Here is a 16,950-nt window from a genome sequence, read left to right as displayed (position 1 = left end):
CCCGACCCCCAGCGCCCGGGGATGCCGCACCCGCACAGCAAGCTGCCGCCGCACGGCCTCCCCGGGCCACCGGGAACGGCTCTGGTGCCGCTGCCGCGCCGGCGGAGGGATGCTCTGCCCGCCCCCCCGGGCAACCGCCACCTTCCCCCCCCTCCAGCATTTCTTTCTGCCTTTACTTCTGCTGAATTGTCCCGATGAAGCTGCAAAAAAGAAGTGATGGGGGTGGGGGAGCTGCGGAAGGGACGCCCGCGCCAGCGCCCTTTCCGCGGCTCCGCCCCCCCCAGCCCCCGGTTGTCCCACCCCCGTCCCGCCCCTCGCCCGGAGCCGCCCCGGCGCGGCCGCCAGTGGCTGCGGGCGGCGGGGGGGGAGTTGTCCCGCCGCCCGCCCCGTCGGGGGCGCGGCCCGGCGCCGCCCCGGGACGGCTACAAAGGGCGGGCGGCGGGCGGCGGCGCAGTGCGCGCAGCGGCATCGCGCAGGGCTGCGCCATCGCGCAGGGCTGCGCCCGCGGACCGGGTGCCGGCATGGCGCTGGACTTCCTGGCGGGATGCGTCGGCGGTGAGGAGCGGGCGGGGGGCTGCGGGCGAGCGAACGGAAGAGGGGATTGCGAAAAAGGAGGGGGGGAAGCGGGAAGGAGAAAGAGGGGAAGGAGGAAAAAGGAAAATAAGGAAGCGGAAAGGGAAAAAGAAAAGGAGGGGGAGGAGGAAGAAGAAAAGGGGGAGAAAATAAAAAAAATTAAAGGGAGGGCTGGGCGCGGCTCTTTTATTTTGGGAGGCGGCAGTTGTGTCGGCACGGGGGCACGGGCCCTCCGCTGCGGGGGGGGGAACTTCCCGGGGCGGTGCGCCGCGGCCCCCCAGGTGCCGGTGCGGTGGCGGCGGGGTTTGCCCGGAGGGGCTGGGGGAAAACGGGCGGGCCCAGGGCGAGCAAACGGGCGGCGGCGGGCGCGGGAGCCCCTCGGCCGGGAGCGTGTAGCGGGACGGGGGGGGGGAGGCGATACCTGCGTGGGGCTGTCCGGGGCTTCCCGCTGCTCCGCTTACGGCCTGCCTGCTATTTTTAGCAGCTGTTAAAATCGCGTTCAGATTTATTCTCGCATCTTCGGTTGTTTGCGCTTGCCGTTCTCCTTACCAAGCTGGCAAAGAGGTTTGTTTTTTGCTGTGGGTTTTTGGTTTGTTCTCCCCCCTGCCTCAGCATCTCTCTGACTCCGCCATAGTGATCCTGGCAAGGCCAGGATCCCACCTGGTCACTTGTGCCATTGGTTTTTCACACCAAACGCAGCACACATCATGGTTTCTGAGATCTGGACTGCCTCGCCGCTGTGCTGGCCTTGAACAGCCTGGACTGCCTTGGAGTGGGCACGGTGCTTCTGCCACATCCCCCGCAGGAGAGGGAGGGGGGTTATCCTTCTGCAAACTGGGAGAAGGTGGACTGAAGCACTCTAGAATTCTTGCTGTTGTCGACAGTCATAAATGGATTGATGGCTTGCAGAAATACGGAGCTAGAGAATTCCTTGCTTCAAGCAGCGCTTGCAAAATGTGTGTCTTTGGATTAGTGTAGCCAATAGGCCTGTGTGTACCTTCCTAAAAAGCCCTTTGATGCTACAATAAAGCAAAGGGGTTTGGTAATGCCTGGTCCTTCTGCAGGTGCTACAGTCACATCTGGAAAGGCTGTGGGCACAGCAGGGATTTTTTTCTGCTTTTAGAGAAGCTTCCAGGTTTTCTGTGCCTCCACAGAGTGGCAGATACATTAAATATTTTGCTTTGGAGGAAGCCTGCAATTTCTGCCCGCTGGACTTGCATTGGGATGAGGCCAGGAATCGCTGCTGAGCATCGTATGACCCATGTGGTGAGGCACGCTCTGCAGTCACACACCCCAACCCCTGCCTGCAGCTGAGAAGCTTGATGGGAGCATAAAGGCACCTAGTACTGGCCTGAAGGACTGAACTGTAGATCTCATCTCCTGGCTTGATAGGATGCTTTTGACCTGGCCTACCAACAACGCTGTGCACTTACACCTTGGGCTGGTGGTCATGCTTGGGCTACAGCTAGCCCCAGACCCGGGAGGAAAACTGTGAGTCATAACTGTGGTGTTTGTTTTGTTTCAGGTGCTGCTGGAGTGCTGGTAGGACACCCATTTGATACTGTTAAGGTGGGTTGATTATGAAATACTCTTGTCTCCAGGTGGAAAACTTAGCTTTTTCCAAGGAGCCGGGGAGGAAAAAAGATCCCCAGACCCTGTAGAAGGATAAATCTGTCCTGGAAAGCTTGGAGCAAGGCTCCTCAAGCACTGTTCATGACTTTGCAGTCTCCAGCTATTCAGAAACAAAAATTCTTTGTATGCATGATTCAACCCAGTAACATGACACATGTTGCCCTAAACTACAGGTTTATCAGCGCAGTAACAATGTTGTGTTTGAAAATCCCATCTTCCATTTAATTTTGTTCAAAGCTTGCTTCTCTGCAGCTGTTCATCATCAGCTACCAAAACCGCCTCTCCTCATGTTTAAAACTCAAACCTACTTGTTACTAGGTTGAAAACTTGTTCTGTTTTCCCCTCGAGCTCTGCTGCTTACTGCTTGAGCTTTAATTTATCACACTAGCCAAAGGATGCAAATGGATAAAAATCCATGGCATGAAGCTTGTCTGGGGGCCTTTTCCTCCCTTTAAGTATTATTATATCTTTTTATAACTTTCAAAGTTAAAATTGATTTTCTGATGGTATTATGCAAACTAAGGGTAGCTACTTCAAAGATGAGATTTGACATCTGCTGGAGGGCCCTTCAGCCAGGACTCCCAGGGGTCTAAACCCATTTTTCAGAATGGGATGACAACTTAAGTCACTTCTTGGCAGCCTTATCCAAAGTCTTGCACTGGAAGAATAGAAGAAGGGATGCCAATATATCCCTGCTAAATTAATACACCAGATCATTTGACTGCAGCAGACAGCATGCCACCCGCTAGATCTATATTTGGAATACCTCTACCTTTCTGAATTTGGATATGCAAAGGGCTTATAGTGTTACCGAGGTCATCACCATATTCTGTATTCTAGCACATGGTTAACTCTGTACAGATTTTCCTAGCTAGCGGATATTAGTCTTTGCCAGTCAAGTGCAAGCTGCTCAAATAAGTCAAACTGTATGTATGTTTCTCAGAGCATGGTAAATTTGACTGTTAAGTAATTGGATTGAATTCTAGTATATATTTTCAGGAATGTATTATCCAGACTTGCATATGGGTTTTTTTTATGGTGGTACAGGGCCAGCTGTCTCTCTCTCATCCCCACACTGCCAAGTTTTACATGCTTAACTTAAGGTGATGGGTCATTTCACTGAAGCCAGCAAAACTGCTAAAATGCTATGCTCAGACTAAAGTGAACCATGTGTGGCATTTTTCTGTTGTTTTTTTTTAAGTGGCAGAGCTTCTAGTGCATAAAACTAAATGTTTCTGTGTCTGCAAAACTGGGGCTCCCATGCTAGTTCCAGCAGATGTGTTAACACAAAATAGATGTGTTTGCTTTAGAAAAAGCATCTTGCTTTGCAGTAGAGCAAATTGTTTCTGGATGACTTTAAATGTTTTGTGAAATCCAGTGTGGCACACTATATTTGCATATCCATTAGAAGGTATTATAAGTACTTACCTATTTTTTTGTTAGAGAAAAAGCTAATGTTTGTGTTATTAGCTGGCATAGTCACCATGGGGAAACAAACACTATAACCAGTCTTTTTAAAAAAAAAGACATTGCCTAACTTGTTGTGTATGTATATGTGTTAAGAATCAGTCCTTTTTATAGTTCTGCGGTGTTTAAAGAGCTAGCTGGTAGTCACCTTAGACTGTAAGTTTTTAATATAACTGAACAACGGGAAAGCTGCTTAGATAAGCCAGAATTTTACTTCTGTCATGGCTTTTAAGCTCTTTTTTTTGGCCAGTGATTGTGTTTCACAAAGCCGGGAGGGGGATGGTGGGACACACAGGGAGAGATTAAGCTGGTGAAGTTGCCCTGCGAAACCTACAGCTGAGCTGATCTCAGAACTGGCAAACTCCTTGTCCCTGGTTTGTTGATGTAATGTATAAAATTGCTTTTTTGCTTTTAACTGCCTTTACTTTCTGAGCTAGGGGCTGTCTTCATTAACAGCAAAAGTGTTACTTTGTTGTAGATGACAGATAAGCCTCATCACGGGAGAGTTGCCTAGTAAGTATAGCCCAGGTGAACACTTCTGTTTCTCTCAGTCTTAATTTATTCCCAAATGTATTAGTTCAAATAAAGATCTAAAAGACGTATGAAGCTTTTCCCTTTTTGGTTTTAAACCGATGTGTCCCTCTTCTACAGCTATGGCATGGAGGGAGTGGGGTTTAAATATCCCCTTTTTAAAAAAAAATGTAAAGTTTTATTCTTGAACCTTCTTTCTGCTATGCGTTTCTGGCTGTATACACTTCCACACACAGTGGCTCTAAAACTGAATCTCAGGCACACTGTTGTTGAGATCTTACCCACTACGTTTCCTTGGAGGACATTGTCTTTGCTCAAACACTTCTAAATCACTTGTTTTACACACTATTAAATGTTTGGACTGTTTTGGGGGTGTGGTTGGTTGTTTGGTTTTTTTTAGTCTTGAGTATATTTATGCAAGTCTTTAGTGATGTGAAATTACAGTGGTACCAGTGTGCCTAAGACCTTGGTAACAGTGGCTTCAAATAAGAAGCAAGCAAGAACAATGGGCAATAAATAGAGGGCTAAACTTTGCACAGTTCATCCTTCCTTTAGTTGTACATGCCAAAAAGCTTGTTGAATATGGCATTAAGACTTCTGAAATAAGACGGCGAGTGCATATGAAACTTTATCTGGTAGTCTAATGTGGGGATCCCCATGAGATCAGCACTATGCTCAGATGAAAGCTGTTTTTTATTCTTAGACCTGGAGTGTCAGTACTCTAAGTATTTTATGCTACAGCAAGGCTTAATTGGTCAGTATTTCACAAATTATTTAGACAAAAATAGTGGGAGCTCTATGCCACTAGGAAGTGAATCTGTATACAGGATATGACTAAACTACGGAAGACAAGTGTATAAAGAAGTTGAAGATTCCGAAGCTGCAATTCTCCCAAAGCTCTTGCATGTGCAAGCCCTGTAACTTCACAGATGGGGTTTGAAACTATGCACAAAACAAAGGTTTTACTTTATTTAATCGATAGCTTAAGATTTATGATTTTGATTGTGGGTCTGCTTCTTGAGCAGCTGAGGTCTGCCTACACCCCAAACATCACTTTGAGTAACAAAGGATTTATTTTCTTTGAATCCTACTGTAAGCCTACTTTTAACGTGGAGATGTTTTAAAAGCCTTGGAAGACCTGAGGTGGTCTCTGCCTCCCAGTATGGCTAGCTATATATACACTAATGTGTATGCTAAAAAGACACTGAAAACTTCAGTTAATTTACAAAACATAAAGTGACAGGTTGTAGAAACATTAAAAAATACTAAACCTATAAATTTATTTTTAGCTCAAAGAAAGCTAAGCTAACCTGAATATAGAATTTTGATAAACCACATTCCAAAATCCTTTTCTAGACCCACATAATCTTACAAGTCTTTCATTGTTGTGGTGGTGTTTATTATTAACTTTAGGCAAACAATGATAAAGAGATTTTCAAGTCAGAAATCTTGCATGTAGACCTGATAATATTTTATTAAGAAAAAAAGTCTTGCATTTTTTTGCACTGGAGTAGCAGTAGCAGCATTAAATACCTGATAAACATCTCTGAGCAACATTGCAGCCCTCCACGCTAGAGATCAGAGACTTCGAACTTTACCATTCCAGTAAAACCAATTTATTGAGTTTATTGAGTGTAGGGCTTTGCACAAACTAGGTAGCTTTGAGACTTTACGTGGGCTTAAGACAAATTAGCAGGGAAAAAACCCAGGATTGGATATTCCCGTTAAAGTTTAAAAAAAACATAGAAAAAGGCCTGTCTCATAATATCAGCCAGTTACAGTAGCATCCATCTGTGCAGCAGAACATATATTTCAGTTTTAGAAAGGTTAATTGATTATTACCATTAAAGGTTTGAAACAGCCACACCCTCACAAATTGTGTTCAGCAGATTAAAAAAAAAAACAAAACTAAAAGGACAAGTGGTTTTTTATTCCTTTCCTTATGCAAAGACTCACTTCCTAGCTACCCTCTATGAAAAAAAAAAAAATCTCAGTGAAGGGTCCTAAGTCTGGTAGCCAGAAACACTATGGGTGGTGTTGCTGGAAGTTTCCATCCTTTTAAAATTATCTTTATTTCATGCTTGACTTAAAAATAACTTTTTAAATAGAATTGTATCAGGTTTGAACAGATAGCGTGAACAGAAGTATTCTTGGCAGTTAAAGAAAGTACTTATTGTAGCCAGTACTGGAAAACTTCTATCTGAAATGCTAGGTAACAGTGTACCCTGCTGTACTTAGACATACTGTTTTTCTAATATTCACAAGAAGTTAATAATCTTCCTCCCTTCATGTTTTCACCCCCAAAATTAATTCAAAACACTTCCACAATATTATTGAATTATTTTGCCACATACGGCATTCCAGTGTCCAGCCTGTGCTCTTGTATTTACATTGCTATACCAAATCTGCATATATGTACAAAACACTAGTTTACCAATTAGGCTGCTCTGACATACCAATCGGTATCTCATACAACTTTTTATAGGTTCGTCTACAAGTTCAAAATGTAGAGAAACCTCTCTACCGTGGGACCTTCCATTGCTTTCAGTCCATCATAAAGCAAGAATCTGTGAGTACAAAATCAAAGCTTTGTATATTAGTAATCGGTGTATTTGTAAATAGGAAGGGTGGGATTTTTTAACAGCTTTCCCAGAAACACTGAAGATCGAGAGATAAGCGTACTCTGAACCTCGCCTGGCAAGAGGGCAGGTACTGTAGTCAGAAGTTTGCCAGAAACTTTGTGAAGATGATCACCAAGTTGGAAGTTGATACTTTGAAGTTAACTTTGAAAGTAAGATCACAAGCTATTTGAATCGTTAATTTTCCCAGATTCCAAGCAATCTGAGCAATAAGTGAAGAAGTCGGTGAGTTTTGGGGGGGGGGGTTTGCTGCTGAAGCTTTAAGACCATAGCTAAGAGGGTGGCTTTAGGCTTTTACCTACATAAAGTATAAAATTTACCAGAAAACTTCTCTGGATGGGCTGAGATTATTTTTTTGATGTGTTCAGCTGTATATTTGTACTGCTAAAAATGTTTAGATGTTTGTGTCCTAGGCAGTAATGAAATTATTATTACAAAGCAAGACGGTGCTGATCTTCTGGCCACTGTTAGAAAGTCAGGGCACAAGGGAGAGCTGGAAGGGCCATGTTCTGCACAGCTTCAGGAGGTTATCGACACCACTGTTAAAAAGGGTCTTTCCTTCCTTCTTCCATTAGGCTTTTGGACTCTATAAAGGTATTGGGTCACCAATGATGGGACTTACCTTCATTAATGCACTTGTGTTCGGTGTACAAGGAAACACACTTCGTGCTCTTGGAAAAGACACTCCTCTAAACCAGTTCCTTGCAGGGTCAGCAGCAGGGGCTATCCAGTGCGTCATCTGCTGTCCCATGGAGTTGGCAAAGACAAGAATGCAGCTTCAAGGAACAGGAGAATACAAACTAAAAATGAAAAACTATAAAAATTCTCTGGATTGTTTGATCAAAATCTATCGAAAGGAAGGGCTGAGGGGCATCAACAGGGGTATGGTCTCTACACTCATAAGAGAGACTCCAAGCTTTGGCTTTTACTTCCTGACCTACGACTGCATGACCAGGTATTTAGGCTGTGAAGCTGAGGACAATTACGTTATTCCCAAACTGCTGTTTTCCGGAGGGATGTCAGGAATTGTGTCCTGGCTCTCAACCTATCCCATGGACGTGATCAAATCCCGACTTCAGGCTGATGGAGTCGGAGGCGTTACACAGTACAACGGCATTTTAGACTGTGTCAAGAAGAGTTACCATGAAGAAGGCTGGAGGGTGTTCACCAGAGGTCTTACTTCCACACTTCTCCGTGCTTTCCCTGTCAACGCAGCTACCTTTGCTACTGTCACTGTGTTCCTAATGTATATGAGGTCAGAAGACAACCTTCGTGAATGTGAACCAGTAATCCAGCAGCCTTCCAGTTTGTGAACCTTCTCTGTTTGTTCTCCTGATCCAAAGCCTGGCTGGTTGGGTTTTTTTAAACTTAAACACTTGACCCGCACAAGTGGCGTAAACATATGCTATCCATATAAAGAATTCCTAAATGTTTCAGACTAGGATTTCATCTCATTACTTGTATAAGCAGCATATTGCCTTATTAAGGACTTTATATCTAATAGTATCAAAGTTAAGATGGGGACCTGCCTTTAGAGAGTATTTTATAGTTACTGTTGTGGCTCCAGAAGAGGTTCTGGAGAATGTCCTAGTACCAGAAATCAGGTTTTCTTCCACTCGTGTTCTGGATGACTGAGTTAGGTTGAATGCAGGAATGTTGTCAGGAAAGAAGTGCTCTTTTTGCATGTAACGGGAGTAAGTATAGTCCTCTAAAGTGAAGTGGGCGGAGGAAATTAAATGTTGGAGGCATTTTGCAGGTAACCCTGAACTCTTTAAGACAGACTAGTATTCAGCTAGCCATGTGTTTTGCTTTTCCTCTGCTTTTATACATCAGTGGGTTTAGTAGCAAATTTGTTCATACTGGTTTGCTAAAAAAAAAAAAATAAAAAAATAGTATGATTTGTTCCTAAGCTACTCCCTTACCTGTCAGCTTTGAGTAAGCATCTTAAGCACAAAGTTAGCATCTGCACTTGTTCCTTTAAATCTAAAGGCTTGTAAGGATTTAGGGAAACTCAAATCTAGTAAGATTGATGTTGTTTGCCTTCACCTCTGTTTCTTGTTCGGTGGGTGCAAGGACTGTATTGACTAGATTCAGCCCAAGTGGACTTTGTTCTCTGAAGTTAACGCAACTTTGCACCACTTCTCCCAATGCGCCCCATAGCAGCCAGTGATGTACAGAAGTCAAAGTCCTACCTGTGGTATTGCACAAAATGTTTGTGGGTGCAACGTTAGCTTAGCAGCTTGAAGTACTGTAGAAATACATACATGTTTAGAACTGGAGGTTTCATACCTTTCCAGAAAATAGGGGTGTAAGTGTCTGAAATGGTTGGTGTTTAATACACTTGCATTGTGAATTTAAACAATATTGTTTTTTATGTATTTAGTTACAGTGCTACTGGAAAGAAGACTGAAAAGGGTTCTGCAGAATTTTCTTGTTATGTTAATATGCTGTGATATTTTTTCTTCTATTAGCAGCCTGCTCAAGAGGGATTGCATTAGTCAAACAGTTATTTAAAGATCTGGAGTAAGAACTACACATATTTGGCACAAGTAGCTAGAAGGAAGGAGTGCATGTGTATAAGGAATGTTCTAAAATGTATCAAACTAGTTCAGTAAGTACAACTTGTTACACTTTTGGTTGGGACAAGTGCAATATGTGTTTAACTTATATGAATTTTCTAAAGAAACCTTACTTCATAGCATTTTGCACTGTAACGAAATATGCTGGAGAAACCTGTAAAACTGGTATGTCTTTTTATACCTTGGAGGTATGTTGGATGTTTTAGTGCCTACTTGCACTGAGATTCAAATTGAATGTTAAATCTGTCTACTAAGCTGCATATGCACAACTCCTCACAGCAAAGACCATTTACACCTTTGTATAGTACTCTGTAATTATTGTATATAAAATTGAGGGAATAAATTTTTAAAAAACTTTTACTCTGGTTCTTTAAAGTTTCTTAGGTTTTACTCAGATGGTTCCTTGTGTTAAATCAGGCTTGCGAGAGGGTGGGGTTTCTGGCTTTTGCCAGGAGAAACTTGTTCTCCATCTGCCTTCCACACACCACCTGGAAGGGCAGTGCTTTGCTCTGGCTTAGAGCGCATCAGTTCATTGAAGGGAAGTTGCCCGAGCTTGCTTCTTGAAACTGATCTTGTCAGTGAGAACCTCTACTTGAAGATAGTATACTTACTATGAGAACAATCCCGCTTTTAAAGCAAAGAGCTGGCAGCCTGCTTGGACCCCTCCTATACTGCATTTATTTGGTTTAAGCAGTGCTGATCAGCACCAAGGCTGCACAACTGCGCAAGATGAGTCAGGGTCCCTGCAGAGTCACAGCGGAATCAAGTACCTGGTATGCCAACAGCACTGTTCATACCTGAATCAGAATACTTGGCTCTAAGACGGGCAAGTTCAGCAAAAATCTTTGTAGGTTGTAGTGTCTTTTGTTTTTAGACAGCACAACTAGCCCACAACACAAAAAGCATCAATATTCCAAATAGAAAGTCACACAGAAAAAGCAAGATGATGCATGTTATGACCAGCAAAAGAGATCTCCTGGCTGATGAGGGTTACTTCAGGTACTGACTTCACTAGTTTATTTTGTTAAAGGGTAGATACACCTGACTGAAAAAAACCCTGTCAAGCATCCGTTTGCTAGATGAGAAAAGCGAAAGGCCACCACTTCTTCAGCTAACCGTGACCAGGGACAGTTCCAGTCAACTGCCTTGTGTTCTCTCAGCAGGAGCAAGGCTGAACTATGGCACAGAAACATACTTGGAATAAGTAAACAGCATCTCCCTAAAAAACAGTAACATCGTTAGAACAGAAAGGGCTACACAATGTTTTACTTGCAGTGCTTACTAAAACATTCTCTAGAATTCAATCCATCTGGAACTTAAATAATCTAGCAGATACTGGAGGTTATTCAACAAGCCTGAGGAAGGTAAACCCCAGCCTTCAACCTGATGCGAGTTGCTTGAAATCTGTGTGACTTCTATTAAATCAAGCCAGACAACAGCCTCAGCCGTTTTAAATGAGTCAGTTCTTTCCTGCTAGATTTTTGATACATTATCCGATTTAGCCAGGTCAGACAGAACCGTACTCTGCCTCCCCAGATCATCCTACAAGCATCATCATACCGGGTAGATGCTCTATTAATGCTGCAATGACTGAAGGGAGTAAGAAGGTAAAACTTACTGAAAGTAAAACTCAGCTGCTAACAAGCCCCCATGTTCTACTCTCACAACCACCCTGCTAGTGGATGGGTCATACCCGTGTTAAAAGTTGCAGCTACAAACATGCTTAAATAAGAGCAAGAGGGGGGGAAAAAGCATCCAGGTACAATCCTTCCAAGTTTGAAATAAGTTATTAAAACTACGGGGGTGAAATTCAGTTAATTTATCATGTCTGTAACCATCAACATGACAGGTTTGTGGGTCTGTTTTTTTGTTTTGTTTGTTTTTGTTTTGGCCTCGTTCCCTTGTCTTTCTCCACATATAGCTTTTTTACAAGTTCATACGAAAAAGCGGCAAGACATTTCAAGGGATGAAACCCTGCACATTGCAGATGCAGGACAGGCAGCATGCTGGGAAAGTTACAAAGACACAGGTACAAAAAGTCGACAATGCAGAGAAGTTTCTGTTCTTTGAAATTAACTACATTTACTATTATGCTGGAAAACAGGTGTTAACAGCTGTTGTTAGCCAGACTTTTGATCTGTGGATAGTGAAAGAACAACTTAAAGCCCAAAGTATGCCAAACACTGTTAGATTAGCAGAAGGTGCAGATAAACCCCTCTTCTGCCAGAAAAAAACAGCCAGAGAAAACAGCAGCTTACCTAAGGCAACGTGCCATACCAAACACCACAACCTGGGGCAGATGAAGGATCTGAGGGAGCATGGACCTGGGAAGCACAGCAAGAGCAGGGAGCCAGAGAACTTGCTGGGCCAAACCTAGTGGTGACAGGCTTTGAAATCACGGGGAAGCAAACTGCTGCCTTCAGTGTTCAGGAATTTATGTATGTTCAGAGGCAGTGGGGGAGGGAAGCAGAGGAAAATAAGCCATTTTTACCCTCCCACTCCAACTGTTTTGCAGTTTTCGTACTAGTGTTGCCCTCACTGATTACAACAATGGTTATCACCAACAGAAAATAAAAGAGATATTAGTGAGATAGTATGCACAATAATATGTATGATATACAGTAAAAAGCTTGTCTATTTACAGTTTATTTTCAGTTTTACCTGATTTGACCTAGAATGTGATTTGAAGCTATACAGTTTCCTCAATAAACAAACTGAGAGCAAGCAAAGCAAAGCAAGGTCTGCAGTGAAAAATAATACCCTGTAATTGACATAAATGGAAGAAAGGCAAGTTCTAATGTTCACAAAACATTCTTCAGGTCTAAAAAAACTTTACATTAACAGTTAAATTGCTTCTTGGTATCACTTGCTATTATCACTTAAACTTTATTATGACTGCTTTTTTTTTTTACTGAAAGAAACTCTGCATTTTTTACTAAGAGTTAAAATGGAGTTATACCATTTCAATCATATCCATGTGCCGATCTATAGAATACTAAAATGATAACAAAGCTTGACCTCATGGCCTGCACTGTTTGCTACGTGTATCAAAATAGGAAGAATTGTTGCTAGAGTAATTTGACTGAAGTTGGTATGAAAGAAAATCAGTATTATTTTTTTTTTTTGACCTGATCTAGTTGTCTTACACAGAAATTTATCCTAGATCAGGTACATTCAAGTATTGCAATCAACCGGGCCACACACCGCTCTCCTTGTGCACTGATACATTTTCACTTAAGGAAGAATCCACAACAGGTAATTTTTGAACAGGCTAGTAATAAAGCTAAAGCTTTTAAACTGCAATTAAAGGAGGTGAAAGTAAAAATAGCACTCTTGTCCTTAATTTCCTCCAGGCAGATACCTGCTTCTCTGTCAATTCAGAACGGAGAGACTGTACGCTTTCATTTCACACTCTGGAAAAAAAGTGAGATTAAATCCCTTATCCCTAACCTATGCAACAGGAAAGGATAAAAAACAAACAACAACAACCACCCCACACAAAAGGAAAACCTGAAGATCTGCCATAGTATTATTCCTTATAATCCATTCCCAAACCACAAACATCTGTATGCTCTTCCAAGCACTCAGTCATTAGATTCACAGAAATCCACTGGAGGTTCCGTTAGCACTGGTTAAGATTGGAGACGGATTCCATGTTCAAAAGCTGTGTCTTCCGTTTCACTGAGAAAAAAGAAATGTGTTGAAAAAAAGTCAAAACATAGGCTGCATTATGCCCCATGTGTGAGGCAGTCAACAAACTTTGCAACCCAAAAGCAGTTGGAAACATTAGTGACACCCTCGGCAAGCATCCTGCACCTCTAGAGGCCACCTGACTCTATAAGCCCTTAAATCAAAATCTTAAAGGTCTTTTCCAACCTAAATGACTTTATGGTTCTACAGATTTGTCTCGCAACCGATTGCTGAGATGAGCTTTAGTATTAGGACATACCCGGTCACCAAGCATTTTGCGCATGGATTTTCCACTGTGTAACAAGGAGTCCACCTTATGCCTCCGTCTTTATCTGCTCTACGATTAATCTCAAAAAATGCACCCGTTAGCCACGAACAATATCCTTCTGAAATACACTTTCACTGTGGGCCTGCTCCAGAGAGAGTACTAGTTTACCTGAGATCTTTGATGCCCTAAAGAGCTGCAATGCAGGACTCTGATGCAACATCGGTCCCGCAGTCTCCGCAACGCTCGTGCAAACATTATAAGCAGCAACATGCTGAAGGAAAGTCCAATGGCGAGGCCCTAGCCGCCCCAGGTGAGCTGACACCTTTTAGGAAGCCACTGCTGGAGTGAAGCATTCCTGTTTTACATGTCCATCAGCTAACCGAAATAGCCACTCACAGCCGACAGCGCATCTGTTAACATTACATGTCATTAGATTTCCACATTTCTCTTTAAAAGATATTTGATATTAATATCGGATTTTGGGATCCCCTAAAAATAAACGACCCATGTCACACTCAACAGTTTTTGTTTACAGTCTTTATGTTCATTGCCTTGCTTGTGCTTTTTACGACTGCACAGGTACACCTGGGACACTTACAAATCAGCAGAGCGTGTAACACTTAATTCTTCTGCACTTGTGTGGGGGAAACTTTGCTCTTTGACACTGGCACGTTCCAAGTCTGTCAAGGTCTGCTGAGCACCACGGGCACCCTGCACACACTTGACCTCGGAGGGGCACCCTGACACTTTGCTATCCCGCCTGCCGGCCACCCCGTACAAAGCGGTAATTCACTGCCATCTCCTGGCAAAGCACCGCTCGAGGCTGCCTGTACAGACCGAAATAAAGCGCTGACAGAGATGCTACCTCACAGCAGCTTGATTAGAGGGAAGTCACACTTAAACCTACGAGAACACTTTAGATAAAAGTGGCGGTGAGAGAAGCATCCAAAAGCCCTGCCAGGATCCCACGGACCCTCTGTCCTTTTCCCTCCCTCCCAAACTGACTTAACATTTCTGCAGAACGTCAGGCTTGCTCCTGGTGAGAGCTTCCAGTTCATACAGGAACCTGGTGAGGACAGCAGCTCACAGGAGGGCTATTATGTCCACACTGTAACACGCAATGAAAGGAATTGTATCCAACCAGCACCCAATCTTAAAAAGATTTTCTGTTAGAAAAAAAGTAACAGAAGACTTAAGAAAACCCTGAAAATGGCGTTGTCTAAAGAACAGTTGCTATACGCGATGTTACTCATTTCCCTACAGCAAAATGGTGTTTTACTGCCACTTTAGGGGAAGCTACGACCTGAAAAATTCACATGAACTCTTTCAATTAATCTGATGCGCTTTCTCCAGAAGGAAATTCAATATTCTCCAGACTACTTCCAGAGAAACAAAGGGACTGAAAAAATTCAAAGCAAAACTGCCTTAATAATATAGGATGATTGTGAGCACACACAAACTTGCCAAAGCTAGTTTATTTTAAGCAGAGAATTAAAATTCTGTAAAGGACCACCGATTAAATTACCTTACAAAATGAAGCCAGCAGCCATCCAGGTGGCATTTATGCATTGCTGTAAAGCCACCTTCATGCTATTGGCCTTTTGCAAATCAATACTAGGTCAATTAATATAATCAAAATTAATACAGAGTCTTGTGATAATACAAGCACATACATTTCTCCTCTGATTTGTTTATACCTTTACAGATCACTGTGTAATGTTTCAGCTTCTTGTGTTCTACAGTGGGGTCTCACACCCTCTTCCCCATGCCATTCTGCCATTCTTTTGCCCTGGGACCTGCCAAATCAGGCTGACAGAAGAAACCTTTTCACTCTTCCCAAGGGAAGTGCTACTTTTTTAACTATTCCACTTACACAGCTACAAATAAATCTATTTGTCTCAAGTTCAACCTTTATTTTTATTCCTGCCTGCAAAATTTACATCCAGTGTTCAGTTTTTAAATCCATCCCGATTTCCAAAGATTTTGAAGGACCTTTGGTTTCTCCATAGCTTTAAGCAATACAGTAACATTAGTGCAGTTTCTAAGAAGTCAAGGCTTAACACCGACACATTCTTTACTTCCCTCCTCAAGCCACGCTAACACAGGCCTAAGAAAGACGCTGTACAGAAGAAAACATCATTGTTCCACACCATCATCATTACAGAACTGGATCAACCAATGCCAGTAACAGCAATCACTTGACTGATTAGACTTCCTAGACTGATTTGCCCAGCAGCCCTGACAAAAATACTGATTTTTCTCCATTTTCTTCAAGGTATTAAGGAACCACGGTTTCAAGAATGCTATTCAGCATACACCATCCTTGAGTTTGTCCATCCTAACTGAGTAGAAAGACTAATCAGTCCAAGTTTTTCCAAGGCATGCACTGATAAAATATTCTGTGAGCACCTTAGGGCAGGTGATGACCAAGTAGAAACACCTTTTCTTGCCACCGCCATTCCTCTTCATCTAGCACTTTGAAGGGATTAGCTTTCCTCATTTTAAAGCCTTAATAATCTTGCCATTTTTGTTAACTATTGCTTCTTTGCTAATTCCACAGTAAGTAAAAAAGCAAGAGGGAAAGGATCTCCACCTGCCTTTAAAACTGTATTACTGCTGACAAGCTGTGTTGTTAGAATGTATTTGACTTTGTTGTCAACTTGTGGCCACTACGGGGGGTGGGGGGGTGGAGAGAAAAAGTCAAATTGCATTACCTCAATTCAACTGAGAACCTCTTCAGAAAGAGGATAACTAAAATCAAGTGCAAGTTCAGCTGAGACCCTGACATTTGACTTCACTAAGAATTTATTCACTTAGCGTTTCAAGTATGTGCCTGGGCTCCTCCTACAATCTTTTCAAGAAAAACGATCTCCAGAAATAATAGGTGTCAAAGTTCAGTTTGTCTTGAACTTAAAGCAGGACCTACTGCTACTGGCAGACCAGAAATACACACAGCTAGAAAAGCCTATAGTCAGCTCTAACTTTTAGAAGTGGTCTGAGTCAAAAGATACACAGCTAGATTTGGTTTCCTTCCATTTTGACAGCAGGAGAACCAGATACGGTAATAGGAAATGTTAAGATCATATGAGCAGTAGAACAGGCATGGGGTAAATAAGCACTTAAATCTTTTGCCAGCTTTAAAACCACTGGCCACATTTCCCCTACCCCTGGGAGTCTCCTCCCCTTACCTGAATTTGCTGGCAAACTGGTGGTACAATGAAGGGATCCGTCAGTAGTAGGCTGGCAATGGTGGTCTCAAAGTCAATTTGGTTGCTATTCTCAAAGGCTGGAATTTCTTCACTGAAAATCCGTAAGGAGAACTCTGGAAATCAACTAAGCATGTTTGAAGAACAAGATGTGCCAATTACACTTTAAAAGCTTAAATAACTTACAGAAGCTGCTCAATGCAAGCATTTATTTGTACCCAATTAACTAGTTACAAAGCAAGATCTTTCATGCTAGTAAGTGTTGCTACTTACACTCAGGAGTGTATCGAATGCTACTGATTTGAGACCTAGATGAAGATTTTTCAGATCTCTGTTACCAGTCGCAATGTAACTAGGGGCAATAC

The 16,950-nt window shown here is 42.7% G+C and overlaps 1 protein-coding gene across 1 annotated transcript; it reads left to right on the top strand.

The window, feature by feature from the left end:
• The first annotated feature begins 64 nt into the window (after positions 1 to 64).
• SLC25A29 (solute carrier family 25 member 29) lies at positions 65 to 9,779 on the top strand. The gene is made up of 4 exons (XM_080394617.1): positions 65 to 555; positions 2,099 to 2,142; positions 6,689 to 6,772; positions 7,418 to 9,779. The coding sequence occupies exons 1-4, from the start codon at positions 195 to 197 to the stop codon at positions 8,153 to 8,155; spliced, it is 1,227 nt and encodes a 408-aa protein (XP_080250743.1). The 5' UTR covers positions 65 to 194; the 3' UTR covers positions 8,156 to 9,779.
• The last annotated feature ends 7,171 nt before the right edge of the window (positions 9,780 to 16,950 follow it).

The sequence above is a fragment of the Falco punctatus genome, assembly GCF_963210335.1.
Source record: "Falco punctatus genome assembly, chromosome: 7".
NCBI classification, from domain to species: Eukaryota; Metazoa; Chordata; class Aves; order Falconiformes; family Falconidae; genus Falco; species Falco punctatus.
Note: the sequence above shows the minus strand (reverse complement) of the source record. Positions and strands in the feature narration are given on the sequence as shown.